The 20,620-nt window shown below is 40.8% G+C and overlaps 1 protein-coding gene across 1 annotated transcript in view; it reads left to right on the forward strand.

Annotated features, from left to right (window-relative positions):
• Nucleotides 1–20,620, forward strand: part of PAPPA2 (pappalysin 2) — a 272,846-nt gene that overhangs the window by 163,230 nt on the left and 88,996 nt on the right. The window contains exons 13-14 of the mRNA XM_055319554.1: nt 7,993–8,128; nt 8,327–8,543. Of these exons, the coding sequence (XP_055175529.1) occupies nt 7,993–8,128; nt 8,327–8,543 (353 nt within the window). The remainder of the gene's footprint in view (nt 1–7,992; nt 8,129–8,326; nt 8,544–20,620) is intronic.

A 20,620-nucleotide genomic window follows, 5' to 3' on the forward strand; every position in this document is an offset into this window, starting at 1 on the left:
TAAGGGCAAAGATAACTATATCTACTGATGCCTTTAGAGCCTTGCTACTCAAAATATGGTTGGCATCCAAAAGCATCAGCATCGCCTGAAAGCTAGGTAGGAATGCAGAATCTCAGCTCTACTAAATCAGAATTGTCATTTTAACAAGACCCTCAGGCAGTTTGTATGTACATTAAAGTTTGAAGAGCACTGCCTTAGATGATTGTTTTCTTAGCATTCAGGAAAATACCTGGTATTCAAAATGATGCCTCCAATTTACCAAGCAAAAATTCAGTTAAGTACAGGATTCTCTGGTTAGGAGGGCAGGAATATTTTTAATAGGTATTGGAATTATTTCTGTACATTACTGAAATTTCTAGAAAGTTCTTACCTTTCAAAAGAAAATCTTCTGTTTAGAAAATTAACCTATGTGGATCCCTGCATTCCCTGGGAATCCTGCAAAAGTGAAAGTGACTATGTATATATGATTTTCATTTCCACCAAAAAATAGCCTAGTGCATTAGAAGAAGAATTCCATCTCCCAGTGGCTCAACACTTTATCCCCAGAGAGGATGTCACTCATTTTCCACTTTCCTATCTTATGGCTACTAATGTAACTTTTTTATTTTACATGGAAACTTTTGTAGGCTCTAGATATAACATCTTAGCCAACTCTAAGTTTCATGAATAATTGGGATGGCAATATTTTTCAACCAGAGGTGGGGAAAGCTTGCTTGGCTCTGCAGTGTGCTCCTTCATCCCCTCCTTTATGCATTCTTGTTCCCAAGAAAGCCTTCTCCATATATATTCCATAATACCTTTCCTTGTTCTCAGTTTGTCTTGTGTGGAGTGTACCCGGGATTCCATCTCTGAGATGAAGATTTGCATGCTGAAAGTTTACTGAGGATTTTTCCCTAAGATCAACACCTGTGAGGGAGTGAAAGAACCAGGGGAGTACTCAGAGAGAAGGGCCATGAGATAGCCACATGAAGGCATCAACATCCCACAGGGAGCTGGAATGGCCCTCCGAGTTCTACCTTATACCCCACTCACTCCTATCAAAAGGCTGCTGGATATGGGTTTCTCTGGAGAAGTGGCATGAGCTTCTGGAGTCTTTCTTCCTCAGAGAGCAGTTTCCAGACAGAGACCTTGCTGTGAGCTGAGTGCTCAGTCATGAAGGAGGGGGTCTCACAATGTCTCCCAGGTCTTTTTTTTTTTTTAAGATTTTATTTATTTATTCATGAGAGACACACAGAGAGAGAGAGAGAAAGAGAGAGAGAGAGAGAGGCATAGGCAGAGGGAGAAAGAAGCAGGCTTCTCGCAGGGAGCCCGATGTGGGACCCGATCCCAGGACTCCAGGATCATGCCCTAGGCTGAAGGCAGGTGCTAAACTGCTGAGCCACCCAGGGATCCCCGACCTGCCTCTTTTTAAGCCCTCTTCTGAGTCCCACAAGCTCTTCTAACTCAGTCTCTACAGACTTAGCCCTAGTGTCTAAAATCACAGATGAGAAAATGCTGTTAGAAGGAATGAAGACAACAAGCTGATTCTGATCTGAGTCCTTCCACTGACTTGCCAAGTCATACATTTTCAGATGCCTCTCCCTGGATGGTGGGGGTCGTAGTGGTGGTTCCCTCTTCATTTCACAAAATGACAACTTGACTTAATTTTCCCAAAAAGAGAATTATATAAACTCATGGTGTTTAGAGTCTTACTTGTACTATGAAGGAATATAATATAGGATATCAGCTGGATTTTGACTAGGACCAAGGGAGACAGGAAGTAAAATCAGGTTCAAAACTCCTTCCCCATATTGACTCACATCCTTAAATGTGAGAAGGAGACTACCAAGACAACTCAGTGGCAAGAGGCTAACTGCCTTACAGCCTCCCTTCCTTCATTAGATTTGAACATCAGATAAGATCCCCTGAAACTCTGAGAATTAATCTCTGCCTTGTCAAATTTCTGAAGTCTACAGAGATAACAATATTATTAGGTGAGCCATATGAAACTACCTATATTTGATAGTTTTTCACCCACAAAAGGGATATGGTTCAACAATAGTACAAGCATTCTTTTTTTTAAAGATTTATTTATTTATTTATTTGAGAGAGACAGAGAGTAGAGGGTGGAGAGAGGCAGAGGGAGAGGGAGAGAAAGAATCCTCAAGCAGACTCCCTGCTGAGTGTGGAGCCTAACATGAGGCTGGATCCCAGGACTCTGAGTTCATGACCTGAGTTGAAATCAAGAGTGGGATGCTTGACAGCTGAGCCACCCAGACACCCCAGTAGTGCAAGCATTCTTAATTTGATTTCTGCTGACCTCTAATTGAACTACAAATGGCTTTTTCAGAGTTCTTTTAGCTCCTAGCAATTGTATGAAACTTTTATGTGTAAGCATTTATGTGATTTAATCTTGGGGGAAATAGAGGTTATGAGTGTCAACAAATTTTCTAAGGAATCTGTGACTTCCTGCTCACCCCAAATTAAGAACCATTGGGTAGAAGAAAATTTACACAACTTGAAGCTGGAAACTCCAGTTCCCTACCTCTCTAGTATTTTGCTGAAGAAAGTGACTTAAGCTCTTCAGAACCTACTTTCCACTTCTACAATATAACCTTTGAATCCTGGAGTACAAAAATCTCAGATAGGAATAAAAATCCAAGGAAATTCGTGGAGGCTCCATGCTTGGCACACTGTAAAGTGCTATACAAAGAGAATATAGTGTTCGCCCACTTTCTGCTGTTCAAGGACCTCCCCTTTCTCTCTGGAATCAGGATGTGCCATAGATGAGTGAAAATGGAAAGGCACAGAAAAAATAACAACCTAGCAACTAACCAAAAGCATTTAAAAACCTCAGAGAAGATTCTTTTCAAGTTTGTGGTATAGTTTCAGGATCTGCTATCCAGTGACCACCACAAAGGATGACCTGGAAGTTGAAATGCTTGGCTTGGGAGTATATTGAGTGAGTGTGTCTGTACCCAGGAGACAGATTGAAGAGGGATTTCTTATGCCCAAACAGCTCTTCACTAGGGAAACATTCTTTCAATCATACCCCTTACCAGTGGTCAGAAGTTCCATCCAGTAATTAATGTGCAGGCTTTGGATGAGAAAGCCACTGAATGTGGTCGACTGGTTTTCCACATCTGTATGTCAGTATCTGTCTGTCTGTCTATCTATCTATTTCTCTAATTTGTGTTTCTCTGTTTCAAAGTATGTTGCGATGGATTCACTGAGCTAATTTCACTGGCAATCCTCTCTCTTGAGACCATTCCTCAGTCCTGAGAATCACTTGCTTTTCTAAAAGATTCTGTCTCCTTTCTAACATCTAGCTATAGTTTTTCTTCATAAGAGCCAAGTTCAAATTAATTTTATATTGCCAATATAATACATGAATGCAATCTCTTTGTTAAAACAAATAAGATGAAGCTAACAATCCCCTTCCTTGACTTCTTAGCTTCTTGGATTTTTCTCTCGGGGCATGCCTGGTGCTCATTTCAGATCTGAGGAATTCCTCCAGGAGATGCATTTGGTGCCCTTTGTCCTGAAGGGGAAGCTATTCACATAATGCATCTGGTGCGGTGTTTAGAGAAGTGTCACACTGAAGTGGCAAAAGTGGCATGGGGGGGATGGTGGTAGGAAAAGTAGAACTTCATGTTGCCAAAGTCTCTGTTCTAGCCAATAACTGTCTTTTATGTCTAGGAACATAAAATTCATTGTGTATTTTGTATAAAGTGAAAATAATGTGGGCTAGAATATTATATTAAAATAGCTGTGATTTAGCCGTGGGAAGAGTAACCTTTAAAAATATCATCTTTGGGCAGCCCCGGTGGTGCAGCAGTTTAGCGCCGCCTGCAGCCCAGGGCATGATCCTGGAGACCCTGGATCGAGTCCCACGTCAGGCTCTCTGTATGATGCCTGCTTCTTCCTCTGCCTGTGTCTCTGCCTCTCTCTCTCTCTGTCTCTATGAATAAATAAATAAAATTTTTAGAAAATTAAAATAAAATAAAATAAATATCATCTTTGATGGTCAACATCACTAGTCATCAGGGAAAAAGCAAATCAAAAACACAACAAGGTATCACCTTACGCCTCTCAGAATGACTAGAATTAAAAAGACAAGAAATAACAAATGGTGGGAAGGATGTGGAGAAAAAGGAACCCTCTTGCACTGTTGGCAGGAATGCAAATTGATTCAGACACTGTGGAAAACAGTATGCAAGCTCCTCAAAAAATTAAAACTAGAAACATCATACAACTCAGTAATTCCACTATTGGGTATTTACCCAAAGGAAATGAAAATACTATTTCAAAAAATACATGCACCCCTATGTTTATTGCAGCATTGTTTATAAGAGCCAAGACATGGAAGCAACTCAAGCATCCATCAGTAGACTAACGGGCAAAGAAGATGTGGTAGTAGGTAGGTAGGTAGGTAGATAGATGATAGGTAGATAGATAGATAGATAGATAGATAGATAGATAGACAGATAGATAGATAAAGATAGATAGACAATGGAATACTACTCAGTTGTAAAAAGAATGAAATCTTGCCATTTGCAACAACATGGAAGGAACTAGAAGATTTTTTCTAAGTTTTATTTATTTATTTTATGATAGACATAGAGAGAGAGTGAGAGAGAGAGAGAGAGGCAGAGACACAGGAGGAGGGAGAAGCAGGCTCCATGCCGGGAGCCTGACGTGGGACTCGATCCCGGGACTCCAGGATTGCGCCCTGGGCCAAAGGCAGGCGCTAAACCGCTGAGCCACCCAGGGATCCCCGAAGATTTAATGCTTAAGTGAAATAAGCCAGTAGGAGAAAGACAAATACCATTTGTGGATTTTAAGAAACAAAACAAATGAACAAAGAAAGAAAAATAGACAAACTAAAAACCCAGACTCTTAAATACAGAGAACAGAGAGTTGCCAGAGGGGGCAGTGAGTGAGGAGGCAGGTAAAATAGATAAAGCACAGTAGGAGGTACAAACTTCCACTTCCATAGTCAGAGATGAAAAGTACAGAACAGGGGATGTAGTCAATAGGATAGTAAAAAAAAAAAGGATAGTAAAAACATTTGGTGACAGATAATGACTACACTGAATGTGGTGAGCACTGAGTAATGTATAGAATTGAATTAAGTTGTACACTTGAAACTAATGTGACACTGTTAACTATACTTCAATAAAAATAATCACCTTTTTTTAAAATAACACATTCTTAGTATTCTAATAACTTTGGAAGTTTCTTTGTCTATATATTTATATAGCAAAAGTAGATTTTTGATAAACACATACTGAACTGAGTTTTCTGAAAAGTCTATTAAAAGAGTTATGTATATAAAATATAATTTTCATAGATTCCATTTGTAAACTAGTGATATATTCTATACCAAAAGCCCTGGATACTGCCAGTGTCTCTAGAAGTAGAACCTAGAATACCAGTTCACATTTCTACAAATGCCGATTTAAAATAGCATATATGAAATTTTTTAGCCTATAGGTTTTATTTTTTTTAAGATTTTATTTATTTATTTACAGACACAGAAATTGAGAGAGAGGCAGAGACACAGGCAGAGGGAGAAGCAGGCCCCACGCAGGGAGCCTGATGAGGGACTTGATCCCAGGCCCCCAGGATCACACCCCAGGCCAAAAGCGGCGCTAAACCGCTGAGCCACTGGGGCTGCCCACCTGTAGATTTTAGAACAGCATAATTCTCTATAAACCAAGATATATAGTCATGTGTTTAATTTTAAAATTTTATTCTTTACCCTTGTTTTCCTAAAGTGTAAACAAAATAAAAAATATATTTCTCCTTTGAAATAAAAATTATTTTGCAAATTGATTTATGAACACTGAGCTCTTACTAGATGACAGGTACTGTCCTATGTGTTTTCCATGATTTCATTTAATCCTCATAATAGCTTCGTGAAATAGGTAGTATGTCTGTGCTTTGGATGTATGAAAGAGGGACCCTAGACTCCGAGAGGAGAGATGGATTGCTCAGATTTAACCAGCTAGTAGAGATAACAGTTTTCTGCCTGGCCAAGCTTCTCTCCAGAATGGTGAACTTACTTGGTTCTTTTTACCCTGGCTCAGATTGGCTAGGCACAGATGTGTGAATTCAAACTAGTCTCTGTTTCAGAGGCTCTGGTAGTCATAGGAGAGTCCATACTTCTTTCGCGTCTGGTTGCTGTTGTGGGGCATATGCAGTGTTCAGATGAGAACAGAGTTCAGTTACTCCTCCCATGTCACTGTGAGAAGAAATGCCACAGACTTGGTATCCTGTACCTTGATCAAACCTTTGTCTTTTTTTTGCTTTGTGTACCTTTGTTTCCTCTGGGAGTCTTACCTGCTTAAGCCATGGCCTAGAGGTCCTGGCATTGCCTTTCCCATAGATCATGGCACAGATACACTGCCACCAGGAGCAGGGCTGTAGGGTTCAAAGTGGTTTGATTCAAAGACCCTTAGAGCAAGGAGGCCTGCTGCCAAGAGATGCAAAATGAGCCAGAGGTTTTGGGTGTGGGCCTTCAGGACAGAGAAATCCACACCATAAGACTGACCCCTACTAATTAGTTTCAGGCGGGTGGTGTCTACTTGGGGGCCCCGCAGGAGGTAGGAAGACTGAGCCTTCCTGTTCCTCATTGAAGCCACCCCAGGCTTCGAGTGGGAGGCCTACTTGGATGAAGCCACCATGTACTTGTTTGGACTCTGTCTGTTCCTGGCTCAGGAAACGACCCATAACTTTCTTCCAGTACTCAGGTCTCTTTTTGTGGTGTAGAAAAAGGAAGAGGTTGTGGGAGTTCCCAGGGGACTTTGATGTCCTTCGCTGCTCCAGTTGAGGGCTTTGAGTTAGGCTCTTGGTTACTTGATGGCATGTTTTATGTCTAGCCCTCATCCAGTCGGGGACAAAGGACCTCGTATTGCAAGCTGTAACCTATGGGTCTGGGTATTTCTTGAGTTATAAAGGAATATTTATTCCTTCAAAGAGAGGGAATGAAAAGGAGGAGAAAGGACACTGTAAAAAGAGAGAGTAGCTGGTCTTTCCCTCAAAGGAGAGGAAGAAGGGCGAGCTGTGTTGCATTGACCACTACATATCATAAAATCCCCCTAATTCAGCCAGCAGTGCAAATGGACACTCTATAAACACACCACCAAGACACAGGGAAAATCAGCTTGCACACAAGGGAGAATTCTTGGGAAATGGAAAACATTTTTTACTCTTCTCTGCCCCATTTTTAGAAGAGGCCCCTGCCATTAGATATATCCTTCTTTCACCCTGAGGATAGTTTTCCTGGAGCCTCATCACCCTCAGAACCAGATAAAAAGCTACAGAGAGGCACACAGAACATTGTAAGGTCCAACACCAGAATCTTGCAACGTAGCAAGCATGTAATACCCGGTTAGGTAGAGAGTTACTCTCAACAGAAGTGAAGACTAATAGTGACCTGAAGAATGTTAAACAAAACGAGAATTAGTACATGAGATAATTTCAGTGTGGGAAATCTGTTCTCCAGGTCATCTCCCAATCTCTAAGCTGTTTCCCCCCCCCTTTTTTAAAGATTTCTTTTTATTTATTTATGATACACATAGAGAGAGAGAGAGAGAGGCAGAGACACAGGCAGAGGGAGAGGCAGGCCCCATGCCGGGAGCCCGACATGGGACTCGATCCTGAGACTCCAGGATCGTGCCCTGGGCCAAAGGCAGGAGCCAAACCGCTGAGCCATCCAGAGATTCCTGGGAGCTCTTACTTTAAAAATGGGAAGAGCCACCTGGCTGGCTCATTTGGTTGGGTGTTCAGCTCAGGTCATGATCTTGGAGTCCTGGGATTGAGCCCTGAATCGGGCTCCCTGCTTGGTGGGAGAGTCTGCTTCTCCCTCTTCCTCTGCTCATGAGCGCTCTCTCTCTCTCTCTCAAATAAATAAAATCTTAAAAAAAAATGGGGAGTGTAAAAATAGTGTGACCTCTGCCTTGATAGCCCAGTGAAATGACATACACAAATATATGTGCTTCTGCTTAGGTGTGTTTCAGTAGACCAGGAGTGGCTGCGGCAATTTTCATTTTCTTGACGTCTGATGGCCCAGTCCTTGGAGAAGGTCAGCGGCCGACCATGACTGTTGAGCTGACTGATGTCACTGGGACCAACCACTCTCTTGGTGAGTGTGACAGTGATCCCTTCAGGGCCACCAGAGGAGAAGCCGGTAGACCTTGGAGTCAACCTGGTGCCTGTGTCCAATATTGTTTGGGACCTTGCCTACAGTACACAGCTATTAAGATAGAAGGAATGCTAGATATAGGAACCTGGTACTGTATGAATGGCTTACAGTATTATTCATCTCCTTGTTTTTCTTCAGGAACCCACGAGCTGTCATGCCAGCATAACCCCCTGGTTATCAATGTGACCCATCACCTGGACATCCTCTCCCACCGTATCACCTCAGTGCTGCTCAATTTCTCATCCCCACTGGTGGGCATCTCAGCGGTGGCTCTAAGGACATCCTCCCACATAAGTCCTTCAACTCTAAATAAGTGCATCCCAGAGCATGAGGGGCAAAATCATCAGGGACAGAGGTACAGAGTCCACTTTCTCCCTTGTCTTCTTTCTTTTCCTTGTGGTTGTGATGTACTATCATCATTTTCATATACAGCATTTTGTTTTCAGTGAGTGCTTAATCACTAACTAAAAAGTGGGTCTAAAAACCACCAAAAAGACATAAGAAACAAGTAAAGAACAATTTAGAAGGCACACTTGGGTTTTATATTTTGCTCTTCTTTTCTTAGCTGAGCATATTTTTTTATGTAAATATTTAACATCTTTACAGGGTCTTAAAATCTTTTTTACATAAAAAACCACTGCCTTCAAATCAACATTGTTATATAAACTGCCAGAAATTCTCTGCCAAAAACTCATTGTTCCCTGAGCAATGTATATTTTTCCACTTGTTCCCACCTAGACAGTGTGTACAGCAAGTTTAACAATTAGTTTTCAAGGCATGTCATATAATTAATTAGAGTTACATATGGAAATCAGGAATATATTATCTACATAGGTGTTTCTGTGGACATCTGTGATTGTCATCATCTAGATAGAGGTTTTCTGAACACTCTGCCTCAGCTAGTAGAGGGACTGTACTTTACAATGTTGGTGTGCCCAAGATGGCCAAAAGTGCCATATGATGCCATATGATGGTCTGTCCTGCAGCTGGAATGGACTCATTCTATGAGTGGTGTAATCAGTTGAGTGGGCCTATAGATAATGGAGCTCATTCCCTCAAGGAGTGAGCTGTCATGTGATTGGGATCCCAGTCACAAAAACTTCTAGAAAGTGCTCCATTACCAAATAGGAGCTCTGATACCACCATGCCCAAACTAGGTATACCAGAAACCCAGCTTTGATTAGGGATTAGGAATAGACAGTGGCATATAGTACATCAGTTATCTTTGCTATATAGCAAACTATAGCAAAATTTAGTGACTTATCACAGTTTCTATGAGTGAGGAATTTGGATGCAACTTAGCTGGGTACTTCTGGCCTAGATTGCCATTGAGCTGTTGGCCAAAGCTACAGTAACCTTAGGCTCAAGTGGAGCTGGAAATTTCACTTCCAAGCTCACCACTGTGGTGATTGGCAGGCCTCAAAAGATCTGCATCCAGGCTCGCTCACATAGGTACTAGCAATAGGCATGCTCACATAGGCATGGCTCAGTTCCTTACCACATGGGCTTCTCCATAGGCTGCCTGAGCATCATAGCATACAGCAGCTAATGATCCAAGAGAGAAAATGAGACAGAGAGGGTGAATACATAGGAGACCACCCAAAAGCTGCGGTCTTTTTATAACATAATATTGGAAGTGATAATCCATTACTTCTGGCATATTCTTTTCATTAGATATGAGTCAATAAGTCCAGCCTATACTCAAGGGGAAGGGTTTGCATCAGGGCGTGAATCACCAGGAGCCATGTTAGAGGTCATCTACCATATAGTATTAATGGTTTATGTTAATTGAATACTCATTGTGTGCCAGGTATTGCTAGAATGAGAAAAGCAATAATGGATAGAATCTGGATGTTGGACATTGTAACATTAGTTCATCCGCAACTCTTAAGTATTCTTAATGAGCCAACATCTTCAAATATTAACACAGGAATGCAGATTATTAAAATAACATTGTTTACTAGAATTATTGCCCCTCTCTCTCCTATGGTTTTTCAAATTATTTTCTCTACTGGCTCTACCTCTGGCTTCAAGGCATACAGAATCTTTCAGGTCCCTGAGACATGTGTTCTTTTTTTTTTTTTTTTTTTGAGACATGTGTTCTTGATGAGCTTCATGTCTTTGCACATTATGTTCCTACTTTCTTGAATGCCCTCCAGCCCTTCTTCACTTCAACTTATACTGCACCATCAGGATTCACCTTCTTCTGTGAAATCTTGGCAAACTCCTTGCCTATTTCCATAGGGCATTGTACATAACCCACACTCTGCAGAAACAGCTATCACACTGGGTGGTAACTATTTGTTTACCTGTTGCTCTTTTCCACTAAACTCTGAGCTCTCTCTAGTGGAAATTCCATGCAGCATCTTTCAGTATCTAGCAGAGGGCCTGACACATAGTAGGTGTCAGAAACCCTGTTGAATGATTGTAACAGACCTTCTCTCTAAATGCTGTATGGAACAGAACTGAACAAGAAAGTCAGAAAATGGAGAAGTTATAGCTTCTCTGGACCTGAGGGATAACAACTCCCCTCCCCGTCACAGCTGTGAAGTTCTGACAAAAACGTTGATTAATTGTGATCACTGCTGCTCGTTCACTTATTTTCATTTGGCACTATGGGAAAAACAAGTTTTATATGCATGCATGCAAACCAGTAGAAATAGGATATGATTCTCCAGTTTACACAGAGTGTATCTGGAATGCACAAGCATTTCCAAACCACATGTGACTGACAGGAGCCATGCAAATTGGCTTCCCTTCTCAGCCAGCAAGTCAGTGCATTATAGTAAATTTTGATACACAGGGAACCTAATAGATTTCATATATTTTCTTTCTGAACATATTTAAAATCTGAATCCTTGTGTACTCTCAAAAAATAGGAGTTTTTTAAAATATCTTTATATCAATCCCAGTTGTAGATATGGATAGATCTTAATATGAAACCCTCACATTCTGGGCATAGTGAGAGGGATTCCTGGCTGCCTCATTCTTACTCCTTGTGACCTGAATTCCATTAATACTGAAATGGGCAAGGGAAAGCTGACAGATGCCTGGAAGTAGAGGATGTATTATCCATTTTTCTATTTAACCATTAGTGACCAATGTCCTGTCCCGCCTACAACTCTGCATCTTTAAACCAGCCCAACCGGCCCATAGAATCTCAGGACAATAAACCTGTCTGGCAATCCAGTGATGTTTATGATCCTTACCTTGACCCTCTAGCTTTGATCCCTCTCTCCATCTTGTTTATCGTTCTGCTATGACAGTTACCAGTTTATGACCCCTTGGGTTTAGTCTACTAAAAATGAACCATTAATCTTGAAAACTGAGTTAGTGTTCCTGGTTTAGGCCACTGGTGCTCAATTAAAGCTCAGTTCCCTCCTACTCTCTGGCTGTTTCTAGCTTTGGCCATTTTAGAGAAAGGTCCTGCATCACTGCCACAGCATCCCCTGAGTTGGAGAATCAGGCAGACACCCAACCATACCAGGATTGTGTTGATGGCTTGGGGAAGTGGGAACCACTTTTGTGATTAATACAATGAGATTTTGAGTGTGTCAGAGATATAATCCAAGCACTAATAGTATTTTGCCTAAATTAGTGAATTAGCTTCCAGATAATCAGAACTGATTTAATCAGAACTCTTATTATCTACTTTGGAACTTCATACAATCAGGTCTAGAAGAATTTACTAAGAGGCAGGAATGATGGGCATGTGGTTTCTGCTACAACAGAATTTTGTTCTTCTAGTTACATGATCATAATCTAATGGAAACATTGATTGTGACTTCTCTGCCTCTACCAGATGATAGATGCATCAGATCCCCCAGCACTGAATCTTCTGAAGATGAACATCGTCTCCTTCTCCAGGGCATGGGCTGATTACAGTGGTTGAAACTCCTGACCACTCCTTTCTTTGCAACACTTGCACTTTGTGTCTTATTGATTTTTCCATCTACTTTCTCTATAAAAGGTTGTAGTGCAATCTCCCAAACAACTGCGTCCTTAACTTTTCCTTGTATTGCAAACAGTTCTGGCTTTTTATAATTTGATGTTACAGAATTAGGTGCGTAACTGCTTGTGACTCTTTTATCTTCATTAGGATCATACCTTGTGCCAGCCCTTTTGCTCCATTAAATGCTTTTGGCTTTGTATTCTACTTTGTCTGGAATTTAAATTTCCATCTCTGCTTTCCTTTTGTTTGTATTTATTCGGTAAATACTTGCCTTTCATTTATTTTTAACATTTCGCTATCTTTGTTGCCAATGAGCCCAGGGCATATTGCTACATGGCACTGTTTATTCTGAAAATTTATTTCATGATCCTCAAGCCTCTGGTATCTTTAGGACACTGTAGAATTTTTACCTTTGGGACGTTTATCTTCTAGGATTCCATGGCCTTTGCCAGTGGTTCTCCCTCAACCCTCACTCTCACCCCACCAGACCAAGACCTTTATACTTCCTGACCTGAAGTCTTGCAGGCAGTAAAGAAAAGGTGGTACTGATGAGGACTGAAGGATAAAAAACAGATCTGTGACCCTTGAAAAGCCGCGCTGAGTTTGCTGGTCCCGAGTGAAGCCAGAGAATGAAGAAAGAATGACCCCTCTCCCTCTCTTCTTTCAGTATGGCTTTATTCCTTATTTGCTTTTTTTCCAGAAAAAAAAAAAATGCATGCTCTGGCTTCCCATGATGTTTCTCAATTCAACTCCAATACATTTTGAAATCAGGAGGAAATCCTCACAGATTCCAGCTCTCTGTCTTGGTTTTTCATATTGATAAGAGTTTTCATATTTCTTCTGTATCATTGGAATTTAAGTGGGAAGCAGGGAAGCATTACCTCATAGCATTCTTGTGAGATTAACGAAAAAGCATCCACATGGAGTCCGTAGCACACTCTAGCACCCTGCAGGAGCCCCGCCCATGGCAGCTTTCACACCATTCCTCATCTTTGTTTTTCTCCATATCTCCTTTCACAAGGTATGTCACTTATCAGTTTCTTGCTTCTCAGCTCTGCATCCACTCCCAGCGTGTGAATGTGTAATACTAGAACAGGATTTTATTAATATACAGCCTTTGCTTGCTGACACAATGTTCAGTTTTGTCAGTGGAGGGTTATGGAGGGATACTGCTAGATAAAGGCTTCTCTTCCTGGCTTCAGGGTGCTTTCTTCTCTTCCGCTGCTGTGACATGGTCAGTAGCAATGTAGACAACAGAGTCCGTTAAGTCTGGCAGCCGCTTGGGTTCCCAGGGTACCTCTTTCCAGTTGGCTGTGCATTACCATCTACCAAAGGTGATGCATATTTTTCCCACTGCAGGTAGTAGATTGCCAGCATCCCGTTTCCCACTGACAAGGACCTCCACATTGTACTCAAGCTTGAGAGTGCAAACAAACTGACCCCCAAATCCTACCTCTATGAATCTGTCTCCTGGTACCACTTACATTTCCACTCACTTACTATGCCAGTCAAGGTCCAGTCAGGACATTGTAATTAGAATAGGGAGAGTTTAATATAAATAACTATTAAACTACTTAGGGGAACTACAAAGGATTAACTACTTTGAGGTAAAGAGAACCCTAGTGAATAGAAGAATGCTGGATAAAGGGAGCAATCATTCCATTTAGAGGTGAGGGAAGAGTATCAGAGGAAGGAACTGACGTGGAAGTCTCCTACTGAAGGCTGTAATTTGGATCTCATTAGAGTAAATTCAGCGATGGCACCCTGGATGGCACAGAAGTTTGTGGAGGTTTTACAGGCTGGGGCCAGCAATCAGGGCACTACCTCCTGGGGTACTGATCAAAGCTTATTAGGAAGCTGCCTGCTTAGACACTGCTGGACTTCTAGAAAGCTGCCATTGGGGTGCTGCTGACACTTTTTGGGAGGTCACCTGCTGGGCGCTGGTGAAATTCTCTGGAAAGTCACTGGGGCACCTTTGGGATTTGCTGGAGAGCCAGCTAGTGGAACTCGCTGAAATGTGTATGGTGTCACTTACCCCTTATGGGGTAAGCACCACTGGACAGAAGCTCTGTCGGATGTCAAGTGCTGTAGAAGCCAGGAGAAGAAAGAAAGCACATGAGAATCAGGAAGAGATGCCTCCTCTTCCTGGAAGTCTCTCCAGTTATGTCTACTAGGAAAACATGACATCACACTAACTGGCAAAAAAACAATATTTACATGGTGTATCTCTAGGATCACAAAGTGACAGGAAAGATCTTGTCAAAGAATCCAGAAGAAAACCCTTTTTGCTTTTTTGCCTTTTATGTTCCAGTTAAGATTTCCTTTAAGTTCCTGGCTTTAATCCTCAGACCACTTTTCAGTACAACTTCTAAATAGTTTTGACCTAACTAGAAATGCATATTTTCTTTTTTTAATATTTTGAACTTATTTTAAGTCCAAGGCAAACATGAAGTATAAATACCTCATTAACTTATTCAGTATAAATACACATTCTGATTGAGATGGAAAACAAGTAATAGATATTCATAAATATAAAATTATAGTGGGTTCTGAGGTTTACCTTAAACTATAGTTTATCAATGCCAAGTATTCAAATCTAAAATTGAATGGGATATTAATCATTTCAAATGAATATCCATTAGAAACCTAAGTTCTTTCTTCTCTCTCTTGTTCTCACTCCCATTCTTTCTCATTAACTATATATAGTCATGCTTTGATACTTTTTTTCATTGAGGATAATTGAGTAGATTCATGTAACAGGTCTAATACAATGGATATGTGTGTGAGAGTGTGAGTACATACACCTTGTGTATGCTTTGCTGTATTTTGTTTCAAGTAAAAGAAAGGTTTTGAAAGGTTTAATGTAAATTTATTTGTAAAACCAATTATTCTATATGGGGTGTGTGTGCGTGCGCGCATGAGTGTGCATGCATGTATATCTGTGTATAGAAAGGGATGGACTATATTAATCATTCAAAAATATTTAGTAAGTGCCTACAATATGCCAGGAATCATTCTTTAGTTAAGGGAACTGGGACTCAGAGTGTACAAATTCACATTATTTGAGATTAGCAAAACTAAGACTAGAATCCAAGAAATTTGTTTTTAGTAAAGTTCCATTATAAGAATGGAAACTGTTTCAGAAATATACTCATGTCTACTACCATCCAAGAAACCCTGCTGCCCTCCCTCAAACTTTATTTGGGAAAAAAGCGTAACAGAAGAACAATGATTCTAAGAGCAAGGTCTTCTCGTAGAAGTTCCCTTGTCTTGGTAGGTGGATTATCTAAGCAATTCTCTTACCAGAGAGTATCCCCTCCAATTTCCATTATCCAGTTATACCATATCCATTTTAGCAATGATCCATATCCATCCATGTTCTATTCCCAAGTCCATTCTCCCTTATTTCAAGCCTGAGTTACGCTCAGAGTGACCTTCTCCGTGGCTCAACTGTAATTATTATTCATTAGAGTGAAATTTAATCAGTAATATCAGCTTGTTTCTTGGAAAATCATAAAATTATATAAAAATCTAAAAATAAAAACGTGACTATTTAAAGAATTTCTATTCTGATTCTTTTCATAATGTTGGATAATTGAGAGTTAATTGTTTTAGCAATTTTGTTCTAGTAATGTGGTTGTGTGTGTGTGTTCACTTTATGTAAGGCAGTCTTGGAAAAGGTTAATGTGTAATGAATTATGTAACTACATTTTATTTTATTTTTTAAAAGATTTTATTTATTCATGAGAGACACACAGAGAGAGGCAGAGACAAAGGCAGAGGGAGAAGCAGGCTCCCTGCAGAAAGCCTTATGGGGGACTCCATCCCAGGACCCTGGGATCATGACCTGAGCCAAAGGCAGCTGTTCAACTACTGAGCGACTCAGGTGCCCTAAATAACTACATTCTAAAATGATTTAGCTTTTTAAACAATTGTGCCATTCAAAAGGGTTTTATTTTTTAAGTAGAAAATAAATGTTTTGTAAAAAGCAGTGTCATCCCTAGATTTTCTCCCTTCTATCCTCTTCTCTTTTCTGCATTAATTTCCATTTTCTGTTTACTTAAAGCAAACTAAGCCTGCATACATAAAGTCTGAGTCAAGAAAACATAACGAACACACACATTGTGCTCCTGTATGACTCTGTATTCAAAGACACAGCTCTTAGAATTTACCTTTTGCATTAAAAACATTTACTTTTAGGCTGTTATTGTGGTTATCAGCTGAAGTTCAGCCTCTGACTCTCATATACTTAACATAGAAATGTATTTACTTAATTAACATATTTTCGATGTTTTGTCAACCATGCTTGTGTAAAGACCAGAATCAGGTCATTTTCAAATGGAGTAATCAAAGAATACTGTGTATCTGGTTTGGTTGGGAATGCTTCAGGATGCAGTGACACCTTCAAATTTAGGGACATGTGTACTACTTTGGTCAACTGTTGTCTCCAGGCAGCCTCTATTCTTCAGATTCTGTTTCCTGAAGCAGGGACTACAGAACTAAATAATCCAGGGAGAAAAATCATAGCTATCACAAAAAAAACTCATGGTTTCCTGTTTGCAATGTATGAACTTTGGTAGCATGCTGGGCTAATGCTATATCTCAGGCTGAATTACCCTAGCTGTCTCATCTCTTTTGACCCCCTCCTTTCAGTGGCACCCCTGTGCTGTGATAAAAAGATGTCTTTAGCCTTAGAAAGTTCTTCTTGGAAAGGTGGATCTCTTGACCAAAAAGATAGAGCTGGCATCAGTGAGTCAAATACAGAAGATTTTTGGGCCACTGTCCATAGTTTTTAGAGAATTCACTGTAGACACGAAATTTTGGTTGGGTGTGGAGGGATGTAGTAGAAAGGAGAACAGCATTTCCATTGAAAAGCTTTTATGATTTGAAAATCTCCAGAGAATTTCTGGAAGAAAGTGGCTGTGTTTTCCATTTGGGAGATGTTGAGACTCGGGTGTCAAAATATTTCTTGGTTATACTGTAGATTTGGGGCAGAGCTGGGGCTAGATTATAAGGTCTCCAAAGATCAGTCCAGGGGCCTGCAGCCAGAGCACAGCTCAGGGCCTTGGCATTCCATCCCCACTGTAATCAGTTTGTGAGCCTGCTCTTGGTAATAGGATCATTCCATCTCTATTATCCATCATTCTGCTTCATGCTTCATTATTCCCTGGAACCCTCATTGCTGCTGCTTTACCAATTCCTATTGTGCTTCAATTATTTGGAGCTCAGATTTGAAACGCCAACCCGTTCCCTTCCTTCTCTGCCTGGATTGGGCCTCTAGACTGTGCCAGGCCTCTCCTTTCCCTGCTTATTTCTATGTACAGCCGTTCACATCACCTCCCTTTTGATAGCCTCACAAAGTGAAGTGTTCCTTCCTTTCTTTCTCTAGCGGCTACAGGTTAAAGCATTTGTTTTGGCTCCTCTTCTTTTGTTTTTAGCAGAGGGTTTGCTTTTAATACTAATTTAATACTTTAATACTGATGGGAAGTGTTCTTTTTTGCTGGGAAAGGCACTATAGAAATGAAATATGTATTGCATTTCTACTCATTTGATTATCTTCTTCCCCAAAGCAGCCTAGCAAATTAACATTGAATCTGTTTTTGTTTCTTAAGCAAAGAAAGAATTATAGCTGCTCAATTGTTCCCTAACTTCCATTTCCCAGAATGATTTGTCCATAAAATAAGAGGGAAGGAGGAGAATCACTGGAGAGGATTCTGATTCTTCTGGCCAATGACGGATGGCCTGGTGAACAACAGGTCTGCTTTGGGAGGCATAATTAGCTGTTTGAGTTGGTTCAACAATTTCTTAAGAACTCAAGCGGTTATAGAAGAAAAATTAAAAGGTCACAGACTTGGTCTCATTGAGGGGTTTATTGGTGCATCGCTAGACTATTCTAGAAATAGCCTTTATTAAAATATTACCTTGTCTGAGATGATTTTTAGTGGGATGCATTCTGAGAACTGGTTAGGTGGCGGATTTTGGTCAAAAGCTAGGAATAGAACACAAACAACTTATGAAGACTGGGAGTTGGAGTCTCCCTCTAAGGAATAGGCTAGTTTCAAAGCAAGAGCTTTGAAATAAGGACTCCTCTATGTCTTATCATGGTGTCTGAAATTCACCATTAGGAATTATTTTCTTCAAGTCTTGGCTATCTCAAAGGGTCTCTTTAAAATAGTAAATAACTAATAGAAGTAGAAATGTCATAAGTTGTTATCAACACTTTATAGCAGAACTGTTGTCTTATGGACCTTGACAATTCAAAAATAGACCAGGGCCCCACTAAAAGTCAACCTAGTAGCGGCATCTGAAGTTTAGGGGAGTACCAGAAACAGAAAAAGTGATACTGAAAAGGGAGATGAGTTTAAAATGTCACCTGCTTCTCAATTTTGCTCAGGGCTGGCCCTGTCCTTATGGTCTGTATTCATAGCAGCTGGTAGAGCTAGCACAGAAAATAAAAACAAACCAATATTTCCAGGATTCTGTCATTTTGCCAGCCTGCCAAGTAGACAGACACTGTTGACGGATTTGACCATAAGTTCTGGTTGGAATGACTCTCAGGCCCTGTCTGGTTCTATGTAGCCATAACCGTGGAGGCAGAGGAAGTCTGAGGATTGAAGTGGCAGGAAGCCCAATGTCCAGACCCCTGTCTCCTGCTGTTGGCTACATCATCAGTCTCACCACATGATTTCAGGACAGTCCCCTCCCTTCCTTCTTTGGGCCTTCATTTCTCCATAAGCAAATGAGCCATGGACGTTGCAAGGTTTGGGACAGCTGATGGAACAAAAGAACAGAAGGGAGGAATATTCCAAATCTGATGTCAACCAAGGACTGACAAATCCCTGGATTATGAGATTATGGGAACAATGGGAAGCTTCTGTTGGGGAGTCCCAAAACTTTAGGGGGAAAAGAAGCCGATGGGGAGAGGGAGATTCCCAAAGGGGCCCAGCATGTGTTTTATGTTCTACGTCTGCAACATTGTGATATTTGGTCTTGGTCTGTTGTTCTTGGCTTACAGCTCCCAAAACCTTGGAATTTCCTAAGTGTTGAGAGTGATAAAGGTATCTTTTGTTATGTGAATGAGGTGACTTTTGGAAAGTACTTAAGGATGAGACTGATTGTCAGTAGAGCCAAACACATGATTAGAAGGTTAGAAGTTTGAGTCCTACCCCTTGACCTTCAGGGAGCAGGGAGGGGCTGAAGGTTGAATCAGTCAATCGAGCCTATGTACTGAAGCTTCCATAAAAATCCAAAAGGCTGTGTTCACACATAGAGATTGGGGACGGTGGTGCATCTGGAGGGGGCATGGAAGCTCTGTGTCCTTTCCCCATGCCTCGCCCTGGGCATCTCTTCCATCCAGCTGTTCCAGAGTTCTACTTATTATTTTATAATAAACTGATAACCAGTAAGTAAAATGTTTCTCTGAGTTCTCTGAGCACCTCTAGCAAATTTATCAAATCTGAGGAAGAGGTCTTGATTTATAGCCAGTCAGAAGTATCTGTAACAACTTGGCTTTGTGACTGGTGCCTGAGTTGGGGACAGGCACAGTCTGGTAGAACTGATCTTTTAACCTGTGGAAACTGGTGCATTCTCTGGACACACAGTGTCAGGACTGAGTTAAATTCTCAGACACCCTGCTAGTGTCCAAGAATTGCTTGGTTATAAGTGTGGGAAACCACATCCTCCCACACACATATATTGGAACTGGTTTCAGAACACCTATTTAACTTCTGTGTGTCAGTTTAAGACTCATTGAAGTCTTGGCTTGCAAATCCTCAAGACCTGAGTTTACACAGCTTCTGAATCGCCACAGAGAAGTCATGCTACCACTTCCTCCTGCCCTGTAGGAACTGTTCTAGGAATGACACAGATAGAAACTCATACTCACTAAACTTCATTCACAGGACTGTACTGTTCCTTCACTTAACTACATGCATTTCACAATTCCTCAGGCTGGGCCAATGAATGTGGCTAGGGAAGTGTCACTCCCAGATTAATAGTTTAATTGGTACCCAGGATGAATAGTAAGTAGGACAGGAGTCAACAGTACAATCATTTGGGGTCTCCAGAGATCACTCCTCATTAGGAAATGCCCCACATGGAGATGGTTACTGCCTTTGCAAACTGGAAAAAAAAATATTTTATATGTATATAATTTATGTTTTTACAATTATGTATATACACACAAGTCTATTCTTTTTTTTTTTAAGATTTTTTTTAAAGTAATCTCTACACCCAATGTGGAGCTCAAACTCACAACCCTGAGACCAAGAGTTGAATGCTTTGCCAACTAAGCCAGCCAGCACCCCTGTCGTTTCTGATAGGTGATTCTGCTTCCCTGATGCTGTGCTAGGAAGCATATCCCCTGCCAATTAGCCATCAATTATTTTGACTCTTCTTTTGATATTCCACATATTTTATAATCTACATTAAAATCATGGGTTCTGAGACTCAGTGAGGCAGGGATTTTGAAAGGGAGCACT

Source organism: Nyctereutes procyonoides, unplaced genomic scaffold (genome assembly GCF_905146905.1).
Source record: "Nyctereutes procyonoides isolate TBG_1078 unplaced genomic scaffold, NYPRO_anot_genome, whole genome shotgun sequence".
Classification (NCBI taxonomy): domain Eukaryota; kingdom Metazoa; phylum Chordata; class Mammalia; order Carnivora; family Canidae; genus Nyctereutes; species Nyctereutes procyonoides.